The 26,971-nt window shown below is 48.6% G+C and overlaps 1 protein-coding gene across 1 annotated transcript; it reads right to left on the bottom strand.

The window, feature by feature from the left end:
* Positions 1-103: 103 nt before the first annotated feature.
* Positions 104-25,602, bottom strand: LOC125922474 (XK-related protein 6). The gene is made up of 2 exons (XM_049630070.1): positions 25,285-25,602; positions 104-1,068 (listed from the first exon to the last, which is right to left on the bottom strand). Exons 1-2 carry the CDS (start codon positions 25,466-25,468, stop codon positions 104-106), a joined length of 1,149 nt encoding a protein of 382 aa, XP_049486027.1. The 5' UTR covers positions 25,469-25,602.
* Between the last annotated feature and the right edge of the window lie 1,369 nt (positions 25,603-26,971).

Genomic DNA, 26,971 nt, shown 5'->3' with positions numbered 1-26,971 from the left:
TGGTGGTTCTGTGTGTTGGGGAAAGGGAGGGTTATATTTCTTGTAAGCGGTGTTTACCACAACCCAAACTTAAGTTCCCTTCTCAACTTGGGTCAAGATGCTCTTAGAGTGAAGACTCATACTGTAGCAACTCATAAAGGAGCGGTCCGTCTCGATACCGAATGCCTACTGCGGTGGGGGTGACATACTGCAGAATGTTAATAGTCCTTCTCAACCTCCTGTCTACAAAATGAGCATCCCAAGCTGGGTATCTCTTTCTTGGCATGTCAATCTTAATGAGGGGCCCTTCTGGGTGGTAAGGACGCCCCGACGGGGTCAAGGGCCCCATGGGTCTCACTTGGAAAACGGGCAAGCAAGTGTCAGCCGTGAGATCCTCCTGTTGTTCCGTTACGGCTCTGGTAGGCGTGACCTGGGTCCCCCGGTACCCAGGGGTCTGAGGCGCCATGGGCTCAACATCGGGGGGCAGAGGGATGCCCCAGAGCAGCTCGGCACAACAGGAGCTGGCCAAAATCTTAACTCGCGGCCCCATGGGATGCAGCACACCATAATATAAGAGCATCAATGCGATCCCAGCCACAAAGCTAATAAAGACACAACACAGTGCTGGCACCGCATAGGAGTCAGTGGTCTCCGGGTTTCTGTAAAAATACCAAAGGAACGTCAAGGCAGCATTCTCGGTCAACACTATCGTATAATATGCAAACATTCGATATCGAGTCCGCCCTTCCTTGACGTTAAACCAGCAGAAAATGTACACGATCCCTACCACCATGTTGAAGAGGATCTCCTCCCACTTGGACATACAGAAGTCTGTTCCGCCATGGATGATCCAGAAGGCCATGGCGCACCAGTGAACCACCACGAAGATCCCGAAGTAGAGCTGGAATATGGAAGCAAAGAGGGCAAAAGAGATAACTCTGGATGAGATGGTGAAGAGGCGCCAGAAGAGGTGGATGAGGGCCCCTCTGTAGCTCATACTCTTCTTGTCGTCCCTGGAGTCCCGCAGCAGCTTGTGATAGGAGGCTAGCACCCAAGCCAGGGACATCAGGGAAGTCACAGAGGAGACACCTGCCAGAAAGACACAAACCCACACAGTCAAAACCTTGGACATCCCACATGGGGCACAGTGGGGCTGTTGGCCAAGGAGATGCCCACACACACCGAAGTCTAAAGGAGGAGGGAGAAAGAAACACATAATCAGGAACGGGCCACAGAGGCTATAGATGTTCCCTAAACTGACAACTTTTGAGATCAACTTTTAGTTTTAAGGCCCCAGTCCAGAATTTCTGGGGACTCACAACTCAAGAGTGAAGGCTGAGGCTGATGTGCCTTGCCCGGGAAGCCAAGAACTGGAGCCACCGTGGCAGTTCCTTGCATCTGCTGTGGGTCGGGTGGCACGTGTTCTGTCTGAAGGGATCACGAGCTTGTGGGGGATCCTTGTTGCACACTGACATGTGGCCAGGGTTGGTGTCCCTGTCACCAGCAGCCTGTGCTCTTAGAGGAGCCGTAGAAGGGATCACTGATGGTGAAGACTGACAGCTTGCTCATTGCCCCAAGTTGCACAACTATTCTCCTCTGGGAAGACACTGGCATCTCTCCCACCTTTTCATCAGCTCACCCAATGCATCTTAACTGAAGCTTTGCATTTAGCTTCTCCATCCGCTGCCTAAGGCCACCTTGACCAAGAGCCCTGGGATCTTCTGTCTGGGTGGCTGCCTTTCTCATTCACTCCTTTCTCTCTCATTCTCACTCAGTCCTTGCTGCTTTCCCCACCCCAGCATGGCTCCAAGTTCTCCGAAGCCTTGACTTGGAGGCCCATGCTTCTCTGGTATCTGTCCTAACTTAGGAGTGTTGCTCATGCTTTGGAAATGCCTTTTCCACTCAGCACCGCTGTTCATCATTCCCCTGCGTTTCAGTGATACTTCAATCATTATGGAGCAATTTTATTAATAATGCTACCTATTTGGTATGTGTAACTGAATCAAACTGAACACAACAAATAGTTACTGGAGTCTCTGACCCACGCACAAGCAACCAGCTATTAGTCAGGTATTACCATGTGATCTCCTCTCAGGCGAGACTCCCCATCACCCCTAGTCTCTCACATGTGTTCTCCACTCCGACCATCTGGAGCCTCCATTTTTCCTTTCTCCTCAGATTTCAGAACTAAATGCAATTAAATTTGGTTGAGGTCTTGAATACTGTCTCATCAAGTGACTCATTAAACTGCCCCAGCCCTGTAGTCTTTGAATTGTCTTTCCCTGGGCCCTGCTCACCGCCCCACTCCCCTCCAAGCCCCAGTGAAGAGTCAAAGTCATTTTACACCCTCCCTGCATCCACCTTCCTCACCCACCTCACGGAGCTTCCTTCCAACCTGAGAGACGCTCAGGTTCACAGCTTGCAGAACAATATAGTGCGATAACAAAAACCATTATGTTGGCGTGAACCTAGAAAAAACCCCCAGACTGTCAACTGTTGCAAGGAGTATGTGTTGCTTTCATAATAATAGCAACCAAGATTGAAAGCAAACAGGGGAGAAACCATAGCAATTTTGAAAGCCAATCTTGAAAACACCTAACAGTTTCCTCTCACCTTTCTGGAAAGTTCTGAACATGATACTCTGTGTGTCTTGCTCTGCCCTTTGTATGCATAGGGCATTCCCACCGGCATCTGCTAAGACCATGTGTGCTCCACAGCCACATCACAGTGGTCATGCTAACGTTTTAGAGCCTCCTGTGTTTATGTTGTCTGGTGCACTAGGCAGGGAGGAGAATGGGTGCTTTGGGAGTCACATGATTTAAGCTGTAGGTTTCTGGAGGGCAGGGAATACGCAATCATCTCAGCAGTCTGTGCCAGGCTTATTATCAATACTGGAGCATCATCAGAAAGTTCCTTTTAAACATCTTTGTGACATCAAACCCTCTCCTGGTAAACTCATTTCTTGCTGTTAATAATCTTGGTGGTACAGCTGACCTTTAATAATCAGATGGGAGTTCTACAGAAACTGAATGGGAAGAAGCCTTGATTTTTTTTTTTTTGTTCCTTCTAATAAATCAGAATGTATTACTCCCCCAGTTCAAAAGAAAAACATGAGTGCCAAGCTGGAGAAATAAGAAAAAGCAGCTTATCTTTTGCCGGAGCGTGGTCTCATTCAGTCTTACTCTGGGTGTGCTTTTGAACAGACGTGGGGTTCAGAAGTAGGACAGCCCCTCAGCCTTCACCATGCTGATCTCGATATTCTGTGTGTTGTGACATTAGCCCGTCCATGCCAAATATGAATAAACAGGAATTCAAATGTCCATCAATCTCACATAGCAAAGCCAAATACAATTGTTCCCCATTATTCTATCTTCTGGGTTACCTCTGCCATTTCCTGATCTGTCCCTGTGGCTTTGAGGTCTGGGTTCTGTTCCTGCTCCACCCATCATGAATTGTTACAGAAACTGCTTCCCTCTGAGCTGACCCAGACACTGCCTTGGATCTTGGTCAATGCTACTGGAGTTGCTCTCTAAAATACAATATGAATGCTCCCCAAACATCATAAGACATTAATGCTAATTATAAGGAGGACTTGGGACACAGTCACATGGGAGACACATCTGAGCACTTGGCTCTGGGGCTGCTTGTCAGCTGATGCCCAACCCCAGTCTTAACTCTCTGCCTTATCTGTCCCAATTTGGTATATTGTATATCACCAAACAGAATATCCACAGGGAGATTCATGGACTATCCACTTCAACCCACTCATTCGACAGGATGCAGAAGTACAGGCATGTGGGTGCCTTGCCCAAGATTACCCAACTACTGACAGTAATGTTAGGCCCACAGCACAGCTCTCTGCCTGCCTTTTCATATTGGTCCCAACACTCCATTTTTTCTGCATCCTATCCCTTTGTCAGCTCGACCCTCCACCAGGTAGTGCCTTTACTGAGGTCATAAAGGCCATCAACCTTCTCTAATAGCAGGTGTCTGTTCTAACACCAAGTTGTTTGTCCTTCAGGGCCTTGAATGCCAGGCCACATCCTTGGCATTGTGCAAATGCTCTGAGTTAAAGGGAAAAGGGAAGGTGGGAACTTCTGACATTTGGCTCATGTGCAGGGTGCCCAGGGCAGAGGTCCTGCCCAAGACCAAAAAGAGTGCATTTGTCTGGGACCTCTCTTCTCTTCAGAGCCTGAGCATGGCAAGCAGGGACAGGAAGAAACATGAATGGGGTCATCATTCCATGACAAGCCTGCCCCGCTCTCTCTGCCAGCAGCATTGACAAAGATGATCCTTTGAAAGAAGGAATGTCTGGGTGTGGCTACCTTATAATTCACCACATTCACCAAAGAACTCCCTGTTCTGTGCAAAGCTCCAGACACATTTTTTGGGTCCAGAGTTAGTAGGCTGAGTACATCCTGAGTGGAGCCCAGAAAAAACAGGCCCATTTTAGGAAGCCATTTGGGACTTGAGTTTCTCACTAGATGCTCAACACAGAGAAACACTTGTCCTCTGAGGGCTCAGGAACCAATGGTAGAAGCCATTAGATACACTTGTTATCAACTCACCTCCAAGAAACTTGTCTGGACCCCATCTGTGACATTGGCACATTTGTTATGCTTGGTCAAGGGATTAAATGTCTCATGACTTGCCACCTTTGCATCATTTCACTGGACAAAGCCTGTGGCCTCACAAACCCACAGGACTCTAACGGCATCTCTTCCTTGAAGGACTGTCAGCAGAAGGTGCTTCAGGGAAGCCAGTTCATTCTGGGGGCTCAACCGGGGTGGGGGAGGGAGAGAGTGCCAGACAGATGTGTTCCTTAACAGTGTACCTGACTGTCCCAGAGAACACAGCATGATTCACTGAGCATGTACATTATCTTATTTGGAAGAACCTTGTGATGTAGGTACTTCTTATAGGCTGAACTGTGTCATCCTTCCCACAAAAAAATTCACATGTCAAACCCCTAATCCCCAGCACCTCAGAACGTGACTGCATTTGGAGACAGGGCCTTTAAAGAGGTGGTTAAGTTAAATGATATCATGAGAGGTGGCCCTAATCCAATCCGACTTGTGTTCTTATAAGAAAAGGGGATTTGGGCACACAGAAACACCAGGGGATGTGCTCACACATAGGAAAGGCCATGTGAGGACACAGGGAGAAGGTGGCCATCTGCAAGCCAAGAAAGGAGGCCTCCAGAGAAACCAAGACTGTCTCCACTTTGGTCTTAGACTTCCAGCCTCTAGAACAGGGAAGAAATAAAGGTCTGTTGTTTTAGCCACCCAGCCTGTGGTATTTTATTACAGCAGCCCTAGAAAACTAATACAGTGCTCTAATTACATTTTTTAGATGAAGAAACTTAAGGTTTTTTTTAATGTTTATTTTATTTTTGAGAGAGAGAGAGAGGAAGAGAGAGACAGAGTGTGAGTGGAGGAGAGGCAGAGAGAGAAGGAGGCACAGGATCCTAAGCAGGCTCCAGGCTCTGAGCTGCCAACACAGACCCTGACTCAGAGCTCAAACTCACAAACCATGAGATCATGACCTGAGCTGAAGTTGGTGCTCAACCAACTGAGCCACCCAGGTGCCCCAAGACATTTTTCAAAATACATACATCTATCAAGAAGTAGAGTCAGGATTCAAACTCAGAGTCTGACTCCAGTGGCCCTGAAAGTAACCACTGTACTAACGGGCCCTCCAGACATGGCCTCAGAAGGGGGCTGGGTGAGGTGACAGGATAGAAAGTCTAGGTTCTCTGGGTACAAAGGATTTGAATCTTTTGCTGAGTGGACAAGAAGTTAGTAGCCGTGGGTATCTGAGAGACGTCCTTGATTTTGGAGCTAAAAACCAAATTTGCATTCTAGTCTACCTTCCTCAGGAGAGTAACATTCAAACCACAAGTAAAGAGGTGGTTCTGGTGAGATGGCTTTCCCTCTGTCAAGTGATTAATCTTCAAAGGCCTACAGTGTATTCCATTGCAGAGGGAAGAGGTGCAAGATTTTCCCTCACTGCTGTGGCTCACTAGAAGATTTCTGTCTCACCTGAGGTCGATCCAAAAGTCAATGCATTATCTTGGCCAGGACCCAAGCCCACAGGAATCAGCCTTGGAAGGGGCCTTGTGGCCCCCGGTGAAATTCTCAGACAGTCTGGGGAGCTTTATGATTTGCTTCCACTATGGCCCGATCCGTTTCTACATTCCAAAGATCAGACTGGAAATTGTTAAACACCTCACGTTTGGCTGTGACAAGTTCTGGGCAGTGACCTTCACAGCTAGCTCACTTTTAGTGGTGCAGACCAGGAGGCGGGGCTTGCGGTTGGCCCACTGAGCTGCCTGGAGTCCAGCTCTATCAGCTAGGAAGTCACTAAGCTGGCGCCTCCTAGGAAGCCACTCCCTCTGAGAAAAGCTTGGGAGAGGGGCCTTCAGGTTCTGATCACTGGACCCAGGGTTTAAGATTTCCAGAAATGGAATGGCCACACCTTATGACCAACAGAACGGAGAATGAAAGGCTGCAATCTGCAGTGGGACACCCCTTACCAGTTGCAACCAATCTGCAGTTGACTAGCCCTAGTCATCAGGGAAGGCCCAATTTGGTGGCATCAATGCAATATCCAAGGGTCACTGTCAGTTGAACGGTTGCCAGTTGGGGAACAAAACAAAAGCTGTGAGTATGGATATCCCATCGTGTGAAAAGCATAGTGATATGGTGTTTGGGGAAGGATGGGATTCTAAAATCAGAGGGCAAGCAGCAGATGAAGTGGCTGAATCAGGAGGAAAGATGCGATGCAGTGGAAGGGATCAGGGCAGTGGGAGGGCCCAGCCACCAGGGTGAGGTAGAGAAGCTGAGATATGACAAACTGAAGCAGGGCCATGATCAGGGCAGGGCTGCACCAAGGGGCCAGCAAGTGGGAGCCCCAATACATCAGCAGAAAGGAAACTGGAAGGAGAAACCAGAACACTACAGTATCTCACAGGGAGAACATAGCATGTGGGTTTGAGGAGTACTTTGAGAACCTCCAGGGGTATCTAGAGATGGCCACAAGACTTTCTGAGCAAGAACGGAGGGGGCAACAGCAGGATTTGGTTTTGCCAGGTAGGACATGCACACCCAGGTCTTCAGCACCTGCCGTCTCCAACCTTTCTGCCACAGTGCTCCGTTCCACCACTAAATCACATGGTGGAGAAACACTCAGAAGAGGGATGGAAAGGGCGCTAAGCACAGGATAGAGCAGGGGTAGGAAGAGTCGACCCTGCCGCTCCCAGCTCCCTCTCTCCTGGCTCCTTCCCATCAGCATATAACCACAGTCAAGTTCCTCTTATCTTACAAACACTAGCTCTCAGGACCCTGCATTTTCTGCCAATGAGATCCCACCTCTCTTTGTCTCTTCTCCAAACTTCTTGAGGGTACTCTCCTTGCTCCCTTGACTCCTGACCTCCAATCTCAATGGAGAGCTCTCTTGGAAGTCACCAACCAATTCCTCTACGCAGACGACTAATCTCTTCTCCTGCCTCTGTGTGACATTTGGCATTTGGAGCCCCTCTGTCCTTCACGCTGGGCCATTAGCTATTCCCCTAGTTATGGTATCCTTTCTTTGCTGGGCTATTACTCCCATTTTACAGGTGAGGAAACTGAGTTTGAAGTTAAGAGACTTCAATGTGGCTGCAGCCATGTTCTGACATTACATACTCACCTAATTTGCATGGTATTGTACCCCTAGAGGTTCCCCAAACCAAGAAACATGCTCAACTGGCTATTTGTCTACCTGCACATCAAGGTCAATATTAACCTCTTTCAACCTTCCCCTCTTCCCTGAAGTTAATGTTTGGGGAAAGTCAACCATCTGCTCCTCAATTCCCCCTGTGTATTTTCTCCACACCGAGTTCCTTTTAGATGGGCAATACTTCACTTTCCACCCATCCAACCTCCCTCTATCTTCCTACATTTTTAAAAAGCTTCGTTTCTTCTTGGAAATGCTCCCAGGAAAAAGATGGAGCAGCTGTGTGCAAGGTTGTCTAAACATTCCTGCCTGTCTCCTGTCCTCACCTCCACCCAGGAGGCACAGCAAGGAAGCATGGGTACAAAGCTACTTTCCTATGCCGGCAACCACTAGAGGAAGGAAATAAGCCTCACAGATGCCTCCTGTGAGCCAGGCTCAAAGACGTTGAATAACCTAGCCAAAGTTACACAGGTGGGAAGCAAGAGTGCTAACAATGATTCCTGGGATTATCTCACTCCTCAGGCATGAACAGCATGTTCAAGCCAGCGCATCCTGGCTCATGGCATCCAATTGTTAAATTTGCAGGGATTTTGCAGGCTGGCTGATGTCATGTTGGAGGCTTGAAATAGGCATGGTGGGAATATTTACACCACAGAAACTGGCAACTGCTACAGACCAGGGTTCCTCCAATTCTGCTAAGAGCTGGTTGTTAAGCATTTACCAGCATATCACTTGGCAGGACCTATTATCCTTCTTGAAGAATTCAGTGGGCCTCATTGCATATTAGATGAGCCCCATAAGGCTGTCCTCTTTATTCCAACACTGCACTTCTAGGCAAACCAGATGTGCTACTGTGCTACACTCAGAATTATACCTAGTAGACTTAGAATTATACTTAGTAGACTTGATGTGAAAGCAACCAAGGAACCAATCTCCTTTTTAAAGTTTCACTAAAAATACATTCATGGTAAATAATTGAAGATCTGACCATTTTCTTCCCATTTCCGTCACTCGCAAGCATTGACACCCTCATTTTCATCACATTTCTGTGTTTGGAGAGGGTGTGATTCCTACATGAGGTTACCACATGGGGTGGCCTTAAGACACCCTTGATATTTCCAGACTGATCCTTAAGAAGGGTCAAAATAGAAGATGGCATCCACCATCTGTGGATGTAACCCTCAGGACTGACAGATGTTTGTGGCTGAGTTAATGTGGAAAAACCCAAGGGCAATCAAAGTAGCCTGATACAAACATAGGAAGGAAAGACTGGAAGGTGTCAGGAAAACCGACATCTATACAAAGATGTACATCTATACATCTATACAAAGACCATACTATACCTTGGCTGAAGAAAAAGCTCTTTAACATCAGAGGGATGGGACAAGGAGGACAGAAATCAAATTTGGCCACTACAGATGTGATCTCTGTTGTAGAAAATCGTTTTACCATGGTTTATAGGAAATACCTCTTTATTGCCTTTGTATCCAGGCTGATCGGTATCTGCTAATCTCTAATAAAGATTTCAATAATGACGATCTCTTCCCTTTACTGAACAGCTACCTTGGCCCAGACTCTGTGCTAAGCATGTGACAGAATTAACTCAACTATTCTTTCCTACAAATATATCTGAAGCAGGGGACTGATTTGAAGATGGGGGAGACTAAGGCTCACAGGCTAAGGAACTTTTCCATATCAGGTAGTTAAGAAATCATGGAACTAGGATTTCAACGCAGACCTGCCTAACTCCGAAACTCAGACTCCTTTATATATATATATATATATATATATATATATATATATATATATATATACTTATTTTTGAAAGGGGGGAGGGGCAGAGAGAGAGGGAAACAGAGAATCCCAAGCAGGCTCCAGGTTCCATGCTGTGAGTGCAGCCTGACATGGGTTCGAACTCACGAACAGTGAGATCATGACCTGAGCCAAAATTGGACACTTAACTGACTGAGCCACCCAGGCACCCCAATCAGATTCCTTTTTTAAACACCGGGATAGGTATGTCTCCTCATCCATACCCACAGATTAATGAACAAGCATTCAGATTTATACATCAATTTCTTATCAGTTTGGTTACTGTGTGGCAGCTCTCTGATCATCTCTGTGAGCACAAAGTCAAGTTTGTGGGCTTGCCAAACTGAGGACTCACCCCTGGAAGGCCTTGTCTGAGTGTCCCAGTATGTGCAGAAGCAGTGACATCTCTATTCTATGTTGGCATGGCCTCCAAACTCATTTCCTTGTACCTGCTCTCGTCCCAGAAATCTCTTCATTATGCAGCCAAAGTGACTAAGCTAAAGTATGCCCCTCTGCATGGCCCTGCAGGCACAATAGGCAGTCATGGTGCCCGATTTTCAGCACCTTTCCCATGGGAGGATATGCATTCTTGCCCTGCTCAGCTCCAGTTCCCGCCTGTGGCTGCTCTGACCAGGGAAACATGAGCAGAAGTATGGGTGTCACTTCCAGGTAGGAAGCCAGGCTCTCCCATGCTCCAAAAACAGGCTGCTCCACCCGCGACCTGTGATAGACATACTGCAACAAGCAGGAAATGAATCAACATTTTAAGCCACCGGAATTGTTGGGGTATCCTCCACTGCAGCATGACTAGCCTATCTGGACTGACACGCCATCTTGTTTGGTGTTAATGCCATGATAGGTCCTTTAAAAGGACTTCAGGGCCCTACATGATACAGCCTGGGAGTTACAAGTGTAACCTGTCCGTTCTCTTCTGTGCCCTTCAGTAATTCCCTTCTCCAGTGGGTGCAAATCTAAGTTCCTTTCACGGCATCAGGCCTTCATGCAAGGCCCTACTTGAGATAGCTACTTGTTCTCCCTAGGGGGTCACCTCCCACAGCTCCTCACACTCCCTTGGCCCCAGATGTGCTCCTGGCATACCCCCAACTCAGGGCGCACACACTTGCTCTCCCTCTGCCTGAAATGCCATTCCCCCAGATATCCAAGTGCTTCATGGAGCCCTTGACTCAAAGATCAGCTTCTCAGCGGGGCCATCCTTGACCACCACACTGGAAACTGCAGCTCCCCCCCGACACTACCCCGCCAGTGCCTCCTTCCATGCTTTATTTTCTACCTTAGCATTTCCCCCACCACCTTGATAGACTTTATCTCTTACTCTTACTTCCTCTTTTTTATGGGTATTTATTTTTGAGAGAGAGCACAAGTGGGACAGGGGCAGAGAGAGAGGGAGGTGGAGGGTCCAGAACTGGCTCAGAGCTGACAGCAGTGAGCCCCATGTGGGGCTTGAACTCACAAACTGAGAGATCACCCCCTGGGCCAAAATCAGATGTTCAACTGGCTGAACCACCTAGGTGCCTCCCCTCCCTGTTTTGCCCATATGTTCCAAGGGCAGGGCAGCTATTTTGTCTGCTCCTTCTGAAACTATGTGCAAAATTGTGTGGGTATTTTTCTCATAAAACAGCCCACAGTATCCTCTGATTTCTAAGAGGGCCCATAGGGAAAGGGGCTTCTGACCCCACCAGCCATCACAAGTGCCCACCTCTAGCCCTAGATGTGGGAAAGGAAAATTCTCTGGGAGCCAACATTTATCCCTTCATCCTTCAGGAAGAAATCCTTGAGGGGAGAAAAGGCCGATGAAAAGGAAACGAACATCTATTGAACGTTTCCCATGTATTAGGCATTATGCCATATACTTTGCATGTGGTACTTCATTTAACCCTGACAATACTCTCATGAAATGTCTACTGGTGCCCCATTTTACCGACAAGGCCACCAAGGCTCAGGGATGTAAAAGGATTTGCCTGAGATTCCTGCATTAAGCATGTCCTTTTATTCTCATGCTTCAACGTCTGGGGCCCTGCTGACTCCTGTGCATAGCAAGCAACTGGTGCCCTTCCATGTAAACCAACCAATCCAGAGGGGGCCGCATTCAGCCCAAACAACCATAATCATCCATTTAACAGCAGAGCAAAGTCCACAACGGGGGTGATTTTGCCCCCACCCCCAACCAGGGATACGTGGCAATGTCACAACTCTGGGTATGAGTGCTACCGGCATTTAGTGGGCAGGGGTCAGGGGTGCTGCTAAAGATTCTACAATGCATAGGATGGCCCCCCAACACACCATGAAGACTTGCTGGGCCCCAGATATAGTACTGCTGAGGCTGAGAAGCCCTGTGATAGGGTATTTCCTATTTCCTCAATATTCTCAGTAAGTCAAAAACCAAACTGTGAACCTGGGTGTGTCTAGTAGCTGGAGATTGAAACTTTCTAGACAGTTCTTCCTGGGAAGTGACTATCCTGGAAGAGGTCCATGGGATACAGACACAATGATGTCGGGAGAGGCCATGAGAACAGCATCAGTCTGATATCTGTGTGATGAGTCTCTTCTGAGCAGCACACCATGAGCTCATAGCCACTCTGGGAACATGGTGGACATAGCAAGGTAGCAGCATGCCCCTCAAGGAGCTTCAAGGTCAAGCACTGATATTTAAAGGACACAGCAGAAGGAAAGCTAGAGCCAGCCCTCTGCTTTGCTTGTCTCTTCTCTCTAAGATGCTCTCAGCGCTATCAAAACACTATCTTCACAGCCAGCTGGAGAAAGACAAACTTTAGAGATTCTAGAACAAATGTCAGCCACTCAGCCAGTGTGGCGCAGGACTCACAGATGCCTGGATCCTGGCTGGCCTGTAGCACACAGTGAAGAAAGCCATCTGCCGTCACTAGAAAGTTCCAGTAAGTCCCTTCTCATTGAAGAGAAAATGGCCAACGAGGCTCATTCTCCTGATGCTCCCAGAATGAGTGCATTTTAACCCAGGTTGTGAGATGCCCTGGAAAGGACATGAGCACTGGTACAAACAGATCTGGGCTTAGCATATTGTTTGTGAACCATGGGTAAAAATGTGGATTTGGGAGTATTCAATAAGTTATGAATATAAAACATATAGGCACATCTTTGATATGTGTGCATACTATACTATATATTCATATATCTATAAATAGAAAAAAGAACATATATATATATATAGTGTATATGCACATATTGAATATGCATATTGAATATTGCATATTCTGTAGTATCAAAGATGTGCCTACATGGTAGTCCTGTCAACAGTGCTGAACCTCAGGGCTCAGAAGGCATGGCAGTAAGGCCTACTTCCTGGAGCTGCTGTTCATCTGACATAGCCTGACAAATGTAAAAGTGCTTTGGGAATTGTAAAATGCCTCATGTACATTAGCTCTTATTAAGTTTGTTTTTGTTTTTGTTTTTATTTGAGAGAGAGAGAGAGAGGGCACGCGCTTGAGTGGGGGAGAGGGGAAGAGGAGAGAGGCAGAGAGAATCCCAAGCAGGCTCCAAGCTCAGCACAGAGCCCGACACAGCCTGATCCAACCACCCCAGGATCGTGACCTGAGCTGAAGTTGGACGCTTAACTGACTGAGCCACCCAGCAGCCCCTAAGCTGATAACATCTTTTTAAAAGGTGGAGAATCGGGGTGGATCCTATCTCCCATGGCGTGGGATAAGATAGCTGTCAAAGCCCTGGAAATTCTGTCAGCCAAAATGGTCTTGGGTTCCTTTACCTGAGGCCACTGAGGCCCTGAGGATGACAGGCCTTGATTAACTGGACAGAGCTGTGACAGAAGCTCAGGAGGGGTAAGGGGCTCCTTACCAGGTGGCTCTCAGATACGCTTTAGTTCCGTGGCAGCTCAGGTGGGCAGTTTTGCAGAGGGACGCAGAACTGCTGAGCAGGCGAGGTGGGTGTGTGCCTGTGCAGGGCTGACTCGGGAGTGGTCCTGGCCCCTTAGCTCAAATTCTCTGTGGTCAGTGGTCCTGGATGAGAAAAACCTTCCAGGTAAAATGATGTGGTCCAATCGGAGCCTTAGGTGCTGAGGATGGCAGCAATGTGTGCCTTCCACGGTAGGCAGTAGAAATACTAGCCGCCATTGTCAGAGTGCTTCTTCTGTGCCAAGAACAAATGCATTTCACTTCCTCCTGACAAAACCCCCCTGGGGCAGGAGCTATGAGTTGTGCTTTACAGATGAGAACCCCGAGGCTCAAAGAGGCAAAGGCCTTGTTGGAAAGGATGTGTGGTTCCTATGTGCAGAGCAGGTGTGTGACGCCAGGCCTATGAGGTCCACGTCAGGAGCTTTCTACAGTGCAAAACAGGAGCAGCACCTTGTCTTGCAAGCGACCGGGTCAGGAGACCACCATGTGGACCAGCAGAAGAGGACTCAATGTGCCAGGCTGTCACTGGTGAAGGGTGAAGTGTAAAGGAAATGACGGGGCCCCCATGTTGTCACAGGTGGGCAGATTTTCCAACCGGTAGGCTCCTCAACTCCAGGGTCTGGCGGCCTGGGATGCATGATGTCTGAATGCACAAGTCTGAATGCACAAGAAGGCCTAGAATTAAAAGAGGACTCAGCTCTCCTCTGCTCAGCTTTAGACCCATCTTTATCTCAGGTTGGCCTTAGAGTGAATGCCACAGCATAGAACTCCTCCTGATGTCCTGACTCGCACCTCCAACTGGGTCCAGTTGGGGGTAAATCTTACAGATGAAAAAGTTGAGGCTCAGAGAGGGTGATTTGCTCATAACCACACAGTAAGTGGAACAGCTGATGGGGGTCACCCCCAGGGGTTTCCTTCTCGGGGTCTCTGCCATCCTGCCCCCTCCCTGGTGGTGACAGATGTGTGACACGGAAGGGCACTGCTTGTGAAACTCATGAGCTTTCTTTCCTTGGAAATCTTAAGGGATACAAAAGATCTTTTGAAGATCACTTAACTGCTGTCTTTTCCTGGAGCTCCAAGTTCCCTCGAGGCCTAGAGTTCGAGATTGTCTCTAATGTGAATGTCAAGCTTAATTAAAGACCGATACTGCCCTAGTTTCACTTTTCCCTTCCTTAGAGTCAAATGCTACCAGGGCTGAAAGGGTCTTTGGGAGTCCCTCCTGCCCTTACCCACAGTAGCACTAGCCAGGTCTAGAGAAGATGACGTTGCAGGGATTTGCCTGGGATCCCTCACATTCTCCCAATCAGACACACCACCTAGGGTGAGCCTTTTCCCTATGCAGGGAAGCCGGGGGAAGAACTTACAGGGGGGGGGAAGCTCTAAGAGGGGTGTAGTGTCTTTGTGGGGCAATGGACATGTTCTCAGATGAATCGGAGTGGTGGTGACAACTCTGTGAATATACTAAAGTCAGTGAATTGTACACTTCAAGTGGGTGAATTGTATGCTATGTAAACTGTATGTCAGTAAAGCTATTTAAATATTTTTTCCTTTGTTTGTTTGCTTATTTATTTATTTATTTATTTGAGAAAGAGAGAAAGTACACACAGGAGGGGCAGAGAGAGAGAGAGAGAGAGAGAGAGAGAGAGAGGGAGAGGGGCAGAGAGAGAATCCTAAGCTGGCTCTGCACTGTTAGCTCAGAGCCTGACACGGGGCTTGAGCTCACAAACTGTGAGGTCATGACCTGAGCCAAGATCAAGAGTCAGATGCTTAAGCAACTGGGCCACCCAGGTGCCCCTATTTAAGCATTTTCTAATAAAGAATAAGGAGAAGTTCTGCTGGCAAGACCTCTGGGCAAGGGTAAGATACAGAAGCAGCCAAGAGACCTATCTCGGCCGAACACTGGAGGCACCCTCTTAGCTCAAGCCCTTTGCCCTTGGCTGTTTCCTCTTCCTGGCACACTTGCCTCCAAAGCTTGTGGGGCTGGATCCCTCCTATCCTCACATTTTTGCTCTGGAGTCACCTTCTCCAGGGAACCTTCCCCAGCTGCCTCAATGAAAACTGCCCACGGCTCTGCTCCCCTCCCATCTCTCTGTGACATCTTCTCCCTTAGTGCCTATCATTTTCTAATATAGAAAATAAAATACTTCTTTTGTTCGCTGTTTGCCTCTCTCTACCAGAAGTGTAAGCTTTGTGAGGGAAGGGCTTTCGATCTCTTTTGTTTATGGCTATATCGGTCCCTAGGTCCTAGAACCGTGCTTGGCACATTGTAGGTGTTTAATAGTTATTGATTAAATGAATAAATGGCCCAATTATAGTTACTGCTCAGGCTTCTGAATCTGCATCCCTTAGAGCCTTCCCCTCTGAGGTTGTACTGGTCAGCCAGTGAGTGCTGAAGAAGCCTACCTTGAGTCCTTCCGCGTTTCAGCATTTGACACACAAGCATTTCCAGATGGCCAATTGCAATTTCATTTGTGGCAACTCTAATGAAATCAATTTAGTTTGCCTTTCTCATATATTTTTCTGCTGCTTTAAGAAGTCTCTTTTGTATGCACGTACTACATTTTCTTTTGCACTTAAAAATTTGAATTTAAGAGGCTGGATTTCACATATAGTGTTCCTACTACAATTAAAAAAGAGGGCGGGGGGAGAAAAGAACTCTGCCTCTGTCCTTCTCTTGCCAGTTGGTAGGGGCAATCTCAGCCAGGGCCTCAGAACTGTAGTCAGATTCAAGGTGGATTGTGCACTGAAAGGGTTTAGGTCTCTGCTTAAAATGCTTGCAAATTCTGTTTGAGAGAGTAAGGTTTTAATGTGCTGTTTAACAAGGAGCCATTGGTCACTGAAGCAGGACCGTGCTCTGGAGTTGGCTGGTCAGGGAACCCTGTGCGCAGACACCAAGTAGATGTTGCATAGGAGAGAAGGAGGGTGTCTCCTCAAAAGCAGGACAGGATACAGCTGCAGAGAGGCCACTGTGGGGAAACTGGGAGAGGCTGAGTTCGTGTTCTGGCCGGAAAAGGCAGTCATACCTGTGTGCCTCTCTTCATATCAGTTATAGATGAAGATACAAGACAGCCAGGAGATGCGAGTCAACAGGGGATATTGTGCATCCTTTCCTTTCTTTATCTGCTCCCTGCTAAGACACGGATGTGTGATAAGAGGCCTGGAAATTGCCATCAAAGGCTGGAAGACCTCTGTACCAACTTGGTCTGAAACCCTGGGACTATCTCTTAGAGATGGGCAACTCTAGCTCAGCACAGGAATGAGCTAGGGCAAAGGGCTCTATTCACTAGTAAGGGATGAGGGGCATAGAAGTTCCCTATGACTCTGGGAAAGGCAATTCATTATGTGATTTGTTTGATGCAGTGGGCTGGTTGTTTTAACAGCAAGTTTTACTTCTTGGTAATGAGAAAATGGAGTGTGAAATTCATAACTCTGGTGTAGATCCATCATCTTCAGGCCACACAACCAGATTGCCATCACTTTTTGGATTGCAGCTTCACCTAATTTTAACCAGAATCCTAAAAGATCAAGGAATTAACTTTTGTGTCCCAGACATAGAGAGTGACAGCTAATGTCCATATGAATAGGACTGGAAAGAGACCAGAATGCATTTTTTTCAAATAAGTAAAAAGAAACCTACCAGGAAGAGGGACATGGAAATTTCCCATTGTGGGAGGAGGTGAGAGGGCTGTTTAAGCCATCTGACAGCTAAGAAGCAGCCTCTGGGCTTTCCCCTCACCTGAGAGCCCGAACCAGGTGGCTTGGTCCCTCACAAGGAAGGGAAAGCTGACCAGGGAGATTGATGCTGGAGAAGTTTCCTCTGGGATGCATTTCGTCCTCAGTCAGGAAAGGAGGAAGTGTTTGGGGAACTAGCAGCTGCAGACAAAGGCACAGACAGTTTAGCTCAAAAGGAGCAGAGAAACGGGAATGAACACTTGCCTTTGTGAATCTCTGGGATGCGGTCAGGGCTCTTGCTAGAAAAAGAAATAAATGAGAAGCTAAAGTACAAGTCACTAGACAGGCTTTGATGTAAGAGAAGCCAGCAGGGAAGTTAAGAAAGAAGACTATTATGGAGGTTAACACCAAAGAGACAGAAAGAAAAGGCCCTAATTGGATCTTAGAACTCAGCATTTGTTTAAAACAAAACCAGTGTCTGAAGACAGGGTTTAGTATATATTTTCTCATACTTCCTTGTCTTAGTAAAGATGCTTGTTTTTATATAACTCTGGGCCGGGATATCATGGTTATTGATGGTTAGGTGCGGGGTGGGAAGAACTACCTGAGTGAGGCTTGGTATTTGAACTACATCCTATAGATGCCATGCTACCATCTCAACCATAGGCCCAGTGTGGCAAGAAAAGGAGACTTTTTTGGGAGGCTTCCTTGCTGAGTGACCTCAGGCAGCTTACTTACCTCTCTGTGCTTCGGCTTTCCATATGTTAAACAAGGATGGTGGGTTAGATGGCCTAGTCAACCTCTTCAGTTCTAAAGATTCCATTGCTCTAAATCCCTTTGGAAACTGAAGTCGTGAGATTCAAGTCTTTTCACACCAGACATACCTTTATGTGTACCCTCTGCCAGCATTTGCCTGACCTCCACTCACAGGGGTCTTGGAAGCCCTGCAAGGTTTTGCGTGGTGGATTGTCACCTGTGAGAACAAGTCAACTCTGCTTTGATCCTCTCTGAGAGAAGCCGTTGCCCTCAGGAGAAGCGCACCCCCTGTGTGTGCCCCCCCGAGCAGGACTGTTCTGCACTGTGCCAGCTAGCTCTGTTCTGTGGTCAGAGGTGGCTCCACCTTCAAGTTCCAGCCCTAGCTTAAGCCCTTGTGGCTATCTTGAGCCTCTGGTCCCATCCAGGAACTTCCAGTCTTGCCCCCTAGCCGAATTAGAGAGTTGAGGGGGACACACATAGCTCAAAGGGTATCTGGAGGTGCCTGGGATTTTCTCTAAGGGTTCCCAGATGGATTTAAGAAGACAGAAGGAACATGCACCATACAGACATGGGGGGCACTGGGTTTTAATAGTAAATCTCTCTCTAATTGGGTATGCCACCCATTTGTGTCTGGCCAAGCTCTCCTGGTCTCCAGGGTCAGAATAGAAACTAACCTCAAAGAAAGGCCAGTGTATCTTTCTCGCTAATAGGTGTCTGGGGAGCTGTGAAAGTCTTGGGTCTTGGACCCATTCCCTCACCCCTTGGTCGGGCCAAGCTTAGCTCCATAGTGAGACAGCAAGTCTTTGCCCTGCATGCCTAGTAGAGAAGGCGTACACAAAATGCTCTGGAAGGTTGAGAACATTTTCAAAATGCCAACCTCTGAGCAGAGATTTCGGGGGCAAGAAGCAGAAGCATCATCTTCTGCCCTTGTCAGTATAATTGCATCTAAGATACATAAACACACACGTGCACATGCACACACACATACACGCTGGAGCTGATTGGTCTGCAGTGCATATCAGCCCGTGCTCCCTCCCTGTATCGGTAACCGCTTCCCCAAGAACCCATGTAAGTCTGTCTCTTTAAGACTCAGACACAGCCATCCTTGCTAAGGACACAGGCATTAGAGCCCAACCACCTAGGTAAAGATCCAGCTCTATTGTTTACAAGCCTTGTGGCTGCCTCGTGCTGTTACTTAAAGTCTCTGGACCTCAGTTTCATCACTTATAAAATGGGAGCAATCAAAAGTATCCACTCATTGGACTGCCATGGGAGTTTAATGGGTTAACCCATGTAAACCTCTTAAACTAGCCTGTGGCACACAGTGGAGCTCCCCAAAAGTCTTAACCAGCATTACTAGCATCATCCTCTTCACTACCCTACCACAGCGCCCCCCCCCCCCCACCAGCTTGATGCAATATACCCTATGCTCTAGGTGCCCAGGACCACTCGCTCCATATCTACGTTTTGCTCTCCCAGGTGTCCATTTCTTGGCGCCTATGGTTCCCCTGTCCATAAGAGCCCCCAAACTTCTCTTTCAGGCAAGCTCCTGTGCATCCATCGAGATCCAGACCAAAGTTACCTCCTCTCTCATGCCCCCAGAAACAGCAATATATCCCTCCTCTGTATATGCACCTATCACAGAATTTGAAATGTGCTGCACCAGACCATAAACTCCTGAAGGGTAGGTGTGTTTGCAAGCCCATTGCCAACACGGCGCCTGGCCTGTGGCAGGTACCTGACAAAGAGTGCTGGTGTGATGCCGGGAAAAAGTGGTCAGCAGAGCCCTACTTATAGGATAACTCCTCCGTGCGTGCTTAACCAAAAAAGGCAGGCTCAGGTGCTATGTGGGTGCAAGGGGCTCACCCCTGACCCCTGCCAATGTTTACATGGAAGGATCAGAAAAACCCAGAAGTACGGAAAAGTGATAGAGCTGCTAATTCTTGATCCAGTCCCCCAAACCTGTTCCCCCATAAGGTCTCTTCCATCTCTACATATCCAGTGAGAAATCACCACCTCTTCCGTCTATCACTGCCTACACCAGTTCTACTAAGTCTTATTGGTTTGATCTCCAGAACAGCCCTCAAATTCGTGCACTTGGTATCATTTCCCAAATGCTCTCTACCCCATAATTTCATCCCTGGATCTCTTAGCTCAGCTCTTGCTTCCTCCCTGAACAGCAGAAAAGGAGATCTTCTTTAAATGCAGGTCCAATCCTACAGCTTTCCTATGTAACCCTTCCCAGTATACTTGGTATCAGCCCAAACTGCTTGTGGGGCCCTGCAGACCCTGCTTGATCAGGCCTCTGACTTCTCCATCCTCCCCTGATATCACTTTCCTCCCCCTGCCCCACCAACCTCAGCTATGCTGGGTCCTTCACTTGCTGGAACAAGCCAGGCTTTTCCTACTCAGGGCTCTTTCCGCTGCCTGGGAGGTTATTTCTGTTCTTCCCACAGGTGGCTCCTTCTCTTTGCTTATACTCAGCCTAAACATCAGCTCCCTGGAGAGGCTTTCCCTAACACTCCTGCCCAAAGTAAGCTCTCTCCACCCCTCACCACATTATCTGTGGTCTCAGCACCAGGTTTGTTTGCTTCAAAGCACCTAACATGTGTCATCGGTCCCATTGTTTTTGTTCTGTCTGCTCAGAAAAATAAGACTTTCGTGAGGAGAGGGTCTGTGTCGGTTCTGTTCCCTGCTGCCCCTCAGCACATAGTATCGCAGTTGACCTGACGCATTTTTGTGGAACAGTGGATCATATCAAGTGCCCACCACATGGCAAGCAAGGTGCTGTAGGAGTGTATGTGCAGCTCATTAGACCTTTACGACACCCCCAAAGGTAGCTTCTATTCACATTTTACAGAGCAAGAGGCCCAGGTAGGAAATGAATTTGCCCCAGGCCATAAAGGCAGTAAGTGGTGGATGGTGGTATTGACACTCTGTCTCACTTTTCCTGCCCCGCCAACTGCTTTCCAAACCTGGCCCTACCTAGAATACTGGCAAAGCTTTCAGCAGACACTACAATGTCACCACCAATGTAGATGACATATCAGAATAAGCTTTGTTTTTATCTTTACTCAAACTTTCAAAACATCAGATTTAAGGAAACCCTGCTGAGATGCTCAAGTGACTTCAGCATAATATTTGTATGATTGTTTACTATTACCATATTTTTCACTTGAATGTGGTCTTCTGGGGAAATTGGATACAATCCATCTTGCAGGCTGAATACCACAGGGTTAGCCCAACAATAAGTGAGGGCCACAAGGTGGAGAGATGGGAAAGGTTGGGAAAGGTTGGCATTTGGCAAGATCAGTGGAGAACTCGCATATTAAAGTGATAGTGGTGGGGCACCTGGGTGACTCAGTTGGTTAAGCGTCTGACTCTTGGTTTCAGCTCAGGTCATGATCTCATGGTTCATGAGTTCAAGCCCTGCATTAGGCTCCGTGCTGACAGCGTGGAGCCTGCCTGGGATTCTCTTTCTCCCTCTTTCTCTTCCCTTCCCCGACTCTCTCTGTCTCTCTCTCTTCTCAAAATACAATAAAATAAACATTAAAAAAATAAAGTGGCAGTGGCAGCAGTCTTCCTAACCATTTACTAGTATTAACAGTGTAAATGGACAGCTATGTCATCAAAGCCCACAAAGAAAGGCCAATTAGCCATGGATCCCACCAGTATAGCTTGTAGTCCAATTCAGGAAGTGTATCTACAATAAAAGTTCTCCCACCACCAACAAAACGGCCAGGTGTTGTACCTGGCATGATATTGGTCATGTCATCAAATGCTCATAACAACTTTTTGTGGTAGGTACTAATATTATCCCCATTTAAGAAACAGGAAAGCTCAGGAACAGAAAGGCTCAGTAACTCTCCACAGATCAAACAGCTATCAGATATCAGCATGGAGGTCACCCACATCTTTCTATGCTGCCATGCTCTAAGCAGTCACATGGCTGGAAGATTCCATGTCACCATGTCCCTCCCAGGGTAACAGACTTTCTTTAATGTGTGTACATTTCATACAGCTTTTTATGGGAAAAAAGAAGGAAGGCATCTATTTCCAAACAAAATGGTCCAGTGATGAGCAGATGTTCTACAAGTTAAGTAAGAGGGAAATGCCAAGACCCCTGCAGTCTGTGCTCAGTGAGGGCAGGTTTCCTTCCTTCCCATTAATCCAACTAATGCTACAGACCCCATCCTTGTCTTGGGAAATCACATTCCAACAGCAAAGATTGCCACTGACCTTTGTTTAGCCCAGCAGTTCCCAAATGTATTTAACCACGAAAGCTTGTTTGGAGAAACACCTATTCCACATACCAAACAAATGTGGGGGAATGCTTTCCTGACCTCTGAGTGAGCTGCTCACTCTAAAAGAGGGGTGTGTGGGAGAAAAAGCCAGGGACAGCTTCCCTAGGGCAAAAGCCCCACAGCAGCCTGATCCTCGTCACTCCAGCTCCTCTCCCAGGGTGCCTGCTTATGGCAGCACAACTAAGCAGCCCCTTGGCCTTCACGGACTTGGCCCCATGGGACTCCCACATCAAGAGGGCTCTTAGGGAGCAACATCTACTGCCCCTTGAGTTTCTTCTCCAGGGATTTCACATTCAGCTTCTCTGTGTTTATAATATGAGCAGCTATCATAGAAAGGGCAGTCTCAGCAAGGAGGCTGGGACAGGGATGACCCACAGAGCCAAAAGGGGTGGGGTGGAAATCTCCCTAGGATCTCGCCCACGCCACTCACCACCAGGCTCTGGAAATGACAAACACACACCCTTAGGTGCCCTTGGAGCTTGACAGTTTACAAAATGATCTACATGCATTACATTATTGCATCCTCCCTAAATATTAGGTAGTGCTGTCACCTCCTTCATTACACCAAACAGAAAAGGAGGCCTTGATAAGGTGAAGGGCAAGGTCCAAAATCATACCAGGGTATAAGTGGTGACCAGGATCTTGGTCTGGGATGAATGTCCTATCAGGAACTCACCCCCTACATCACCCTGCCACCTGTCCCATCTATTTGCGGTGCCTGGATGTGGCGAAGGGTGCAAGAAGGATAACTTTGCTTCCCTGGTGATTCTGGGGGTTGGGAGGAGATCTGAACAACTGAAACAGCAAAGGACGGTTTAGATTGGGGTCTCGGCAACAGAGTTGGAAAAAGGAGGAATCGGATGGGAGAGAAAGAGGCCTTCCCCAGTCCCCCAGCAAATCTGTCCCCTGGAGCATGTTGCCCTGATCTGGGGAGGTACAGCCCATGGAAGGAGGGCAGTCTGGGTATGGGGGCTCCAGAGAGCAGGCAGGGTCACTGTGCCTATCACTGGGCACCTCAGCCCATCATCAGGGTCCCATGAGGACTCCCTCAAGACTTGCAGAGCAAGGCTGTGCACATCAGACCCTGCGACACTGGTGTTCTTCCAGAATCAACCCCCGAGTGGTTCTCTTGGTCTTGAAACAAATGGTGCTCTCTAAATGATGCACTTTTCTCCAAGGTTCAGAGAAGCAGGGGCTCCCGGGGCCTCGGCGTGGGCAGTCACACCAGATCATTGCCTAAGCAGATGGCCTGGCTCCGCGGGCACCCTGAAGACAAGGTCTCCATGTTTCCTAGTTTTTTCCGATGCCAGTGGCAGTGTATGTGCTTATGAATGGGAGTCTATCCAAAAGAGAAGGGACAGGCCAGACGGACTACCAGCCCTGCCTCCCTCACCATGGCTTCCTGCTCAGTGTCAAGATGCCCCAGTGGAGCTAGACGTCTATTTAGCTCCTTCCAGCTCTTCTCCAGGACAGGTCACTGCAAACTCCACTGGACCCTGGCTCCAAACAGCTGATGCCCAGGGGCTGGGTGGTGCCTCCTCCTGACAGTGGGCACTGCCCACCAAAGTTTCCCACATTCCCCTTTCTCCTTGCCTCCGTGAGGGATTCACAAGACTGCAGCCGGTGCTCTGTGGGACAGAGGGATCTGCCCTGAGGCCTCTTTCCCTTGGGGGCACTTCCAGCTGGGGTTATGCTGATTTGGGGTGGGTAGGAGGATTCATCAGGGAGCCAAGCTCCCATAGGGTTGGGGTGTCTGTTGGCAGTGCAGTTGGGCTCAGAACTAGGTGCTTGGGCTCTAAATGTCAGGAATGAGTTCACAAGCTGAACAACTCAATGTTCTCTGGCTGGCCTTGGAAGATTAAACTCCTTTTCCGCACAAGTGACCAGGGAACTGGACATTGCCAAGGACTGGCCAGTCTGGAAAAAGTCAGGAGGCAAAGCTGTTTCACGAAGGCCAGAGCTTGGCTGCTCTTGACAGACCACGAGGTGTAAGGCGGGAGGGTGTGGAGTCAGGAACCTCTGGGCTGAGTCTTCTCAGCAACATTTCTGCTTGAATATTGCTAGTGTCAGGAAACTCACTACCTGCTGAAACACTCTTTCCACCACTGAACAGCTCCTGCTGTTTGAAATATCTGCCACATGTTGCATCAGTAACACTCTCCCTATAGCTCCCTCCATCCCTTTAGGATGGCCATTCATTCCCCTTCAAATGTTGGGAATCTTGCATCCCAAGTCTTCCTCAAACTAGACATTTCCAGTGTCCCCCACATGATGGGATCTTCAGCCCCTCCTCATCCTAGACCTACTGGAGCTCCAGTCCCCCTGAAACATGCTCTGAGACACAGCCATGCTGCTTGCAGTCTGTCTGACCATCGGTGACCTGGTGTTGCCTTGGCCAACAAAGTCTAACCTCAGAAGGGCTTCTCAGGCAACCAGGACATGCCTAGAGACTTCCCACTGCTGCAGATATCAGTGCTATCCCACTGGGCTCTGGGGGCTTCTGGGGCTCCTTGGAGACCATCTGGGGCCACAGGGGACATGAAGGAGGTGGGTGGGGTGCGCCTGGCTCTGGATCCCCATCCCTATCCAACTAAAGTAGAGCTATTTGAGCATGTTTTAAAATGGGGCTGCTACATAAACTTTGATTTCAAGCAGTAGCACCACAACTTACAAATGTCTAAAATCGCTGGTGTTGCCTATTGTGATTTAGTCTTAGGCCGACTCCCCTATCCTGTGTATGTGCAAACACTTCGGCTCAGGCCAGCACCAAAGAAAAGGAGGCACTCCTCCCAGATTGGGAGACACAGAGTCCTCTGTTCTGCTGCTCCCAGGGACATTTGGGCCCCTGGCTCTGCTCTGTTCATGAGAACATAAGGTCTTGAGCAGGTAGGGCAGCTGGCACATGGGTGTATGGGGAACATCTGTGCCACTCATGTGCTTTTGGTGTGGGCTGGGTCAGCATCACATGGGGGCCTGGGCAAGGTGGAGACTCGGGGATCAGGATGGGCAATGCCCACAGGATGTGCCAGGCACTGAGTGTGCAGGTGGCAGTCACCAAGTGGTCCCCAGACAGAGGGCAGAGCCCTGTCCCAGCCCAGGTCATTCCCCCAGCCTTCCGTGGGGGGTGGGTGTGGGACACTCACAGGGCAGCGTCTCGGCGCTGTTCTTCTGGATCATTATGCAGAGCTGTAGCACCAGTTGGGGGGCGCTCTCCAGGAAGGTCTCAAGGAGGCGCAACATGTTGACGTCTGCATATTCATACATCATAGCCCAGTAGAAGCGTCGCTGGTGTTCCTTCCGCCGCTGGCTCTGAATCCCCAGGTACATGGTGCGGATATACCTGCCGAGAGAACAGAACAGAACACACAGAGCGTGGGTGGGAGCAGGGAATGCGGAAGGGCCATGCCATTCCCCAAAACCAAGGCTTGCCTGTGCCGATGTCCCCTCCTTTGCTGTGAAGTTTTCCAAATGCTTGGACCAGGGTTTTTTCCAGACCACAGACAAGGTGCTAAGGCTTTGGAGTGAAGGGATTGGGAGTGGAGGGGGACAGGCCAGGGAAGGGGTCGTAAACAAGTTCTCCCCTTCCTGGTCTTGGTTTGCTCATCAAAAAAAAAAAAAAAAAAAAAAAATGAGAATGAAAGAGTGGGACCAGATGATCTCCCAGGGCCAGCCAGTGAAGCATCATAGGTGAGCTCAGAGGACGCATGACCTTTCTCACGTTCAAAACCCCAGGGGGAACATTCCAGCAGATATTCACCTCTTCTGCACAGCCCTGCACCCTCTCTGGGTGAGGAAGGGAAGGGAGTTAGCATTTGCGAGGCTCCTACGAAGTACCACTGGCTGGCTGGCCGCATGGTTCCAGGGTCCCAGGTGACCCGCAGGTGTAATTCCTATGTAAGACACATGGGGAACCGCTGCACCACACCTGTACAGGCTGCATAGCTGGATGGTGAACCGAATGGGAGCTGGCCCCAGACTGCCGGACACCAAAGTTTGAGCTCTACACTAGGGAGCCACGGAAGCTGCAATGGAGCCTTTGTCCAAGGGTGACACAGGACACAGTCATTCTGACCCTGTACTGACCCTGCTCCATCAGCAAAGAAAGTGGGTGTTAGGGGGAGGGCATGGGCTCTGGATTCAAATGCGGACTCTGTCATTTGTTAATTGTGGGATCTTGGACTAATTACTCCAACTCTGTGTCCTTGTTACCCTTCTCCAACATGGGGAAAAGAATCATAGCATCACAGGGCTGGCGGGGAGATCAAGGAGATAATGTGTGTGGTGGACATGCATCCTGCATCCCCCGTGCCTCACTTATACCTGAACTTTAGGAAGCTGTCTTTAAACCACAGTCAAGGGGCGGATTAAAGATACATCTAAGTCATCCAGCGGTCTCTGAGGCTGAGCCCGGGCCAGAGAGGCCAGTAGGGCCAGGGCAAGAGTGAGGTTCAGGAAGCACAGTTTTGCAGGCCCAGTTAAGATCAAGAACATGAACCATAAACCAAGGGCCACGGCCAACAGACAGAAGCACATGTGTGACCTTGATTGTTCCCTGGGAATGCATATCACTGTGCCCTTTAAAACACTAGCCTGCATCATAGGGGTCGAGAGAGCATGGTTGACACAATCCGTAGTCCCTGTTGTCTTCAAGCACTGTCAGGTGCCTACTTGGTGCTACCAGGCAGTCCCTTCTCTCTGCCCCCATCACCACCCCCAGCCTGGTCTCTGCCATCACCCCTCTTGCCTGAATTGAAGCAGAAGCCCCCTAACTGGTCTCCTGGGGTCCACTCTTGCCCCAGAACAACCCTTTCTTCACACGGCAGCCAAGGT

The sequence above is a fragment of the Panthera uncia genome, chromosome B1 (genome assembly GCF_023721935.1).
Source record: "Panthera uncia isolate 11264 chromosome B1, Puncia_PCG_1.0, whole genome shotgun sequence".
NCBI classification, from domain to species: Eukaryota; Metazoa; Chordata; class Mammalia; order Carnivora; family Felidae; genus Panthera; species Panthera uncia.
Note: the sequence above shows the minus strand (reverse complement) of the source record. Positions and strands in the feature narration are given on the sequence as shown.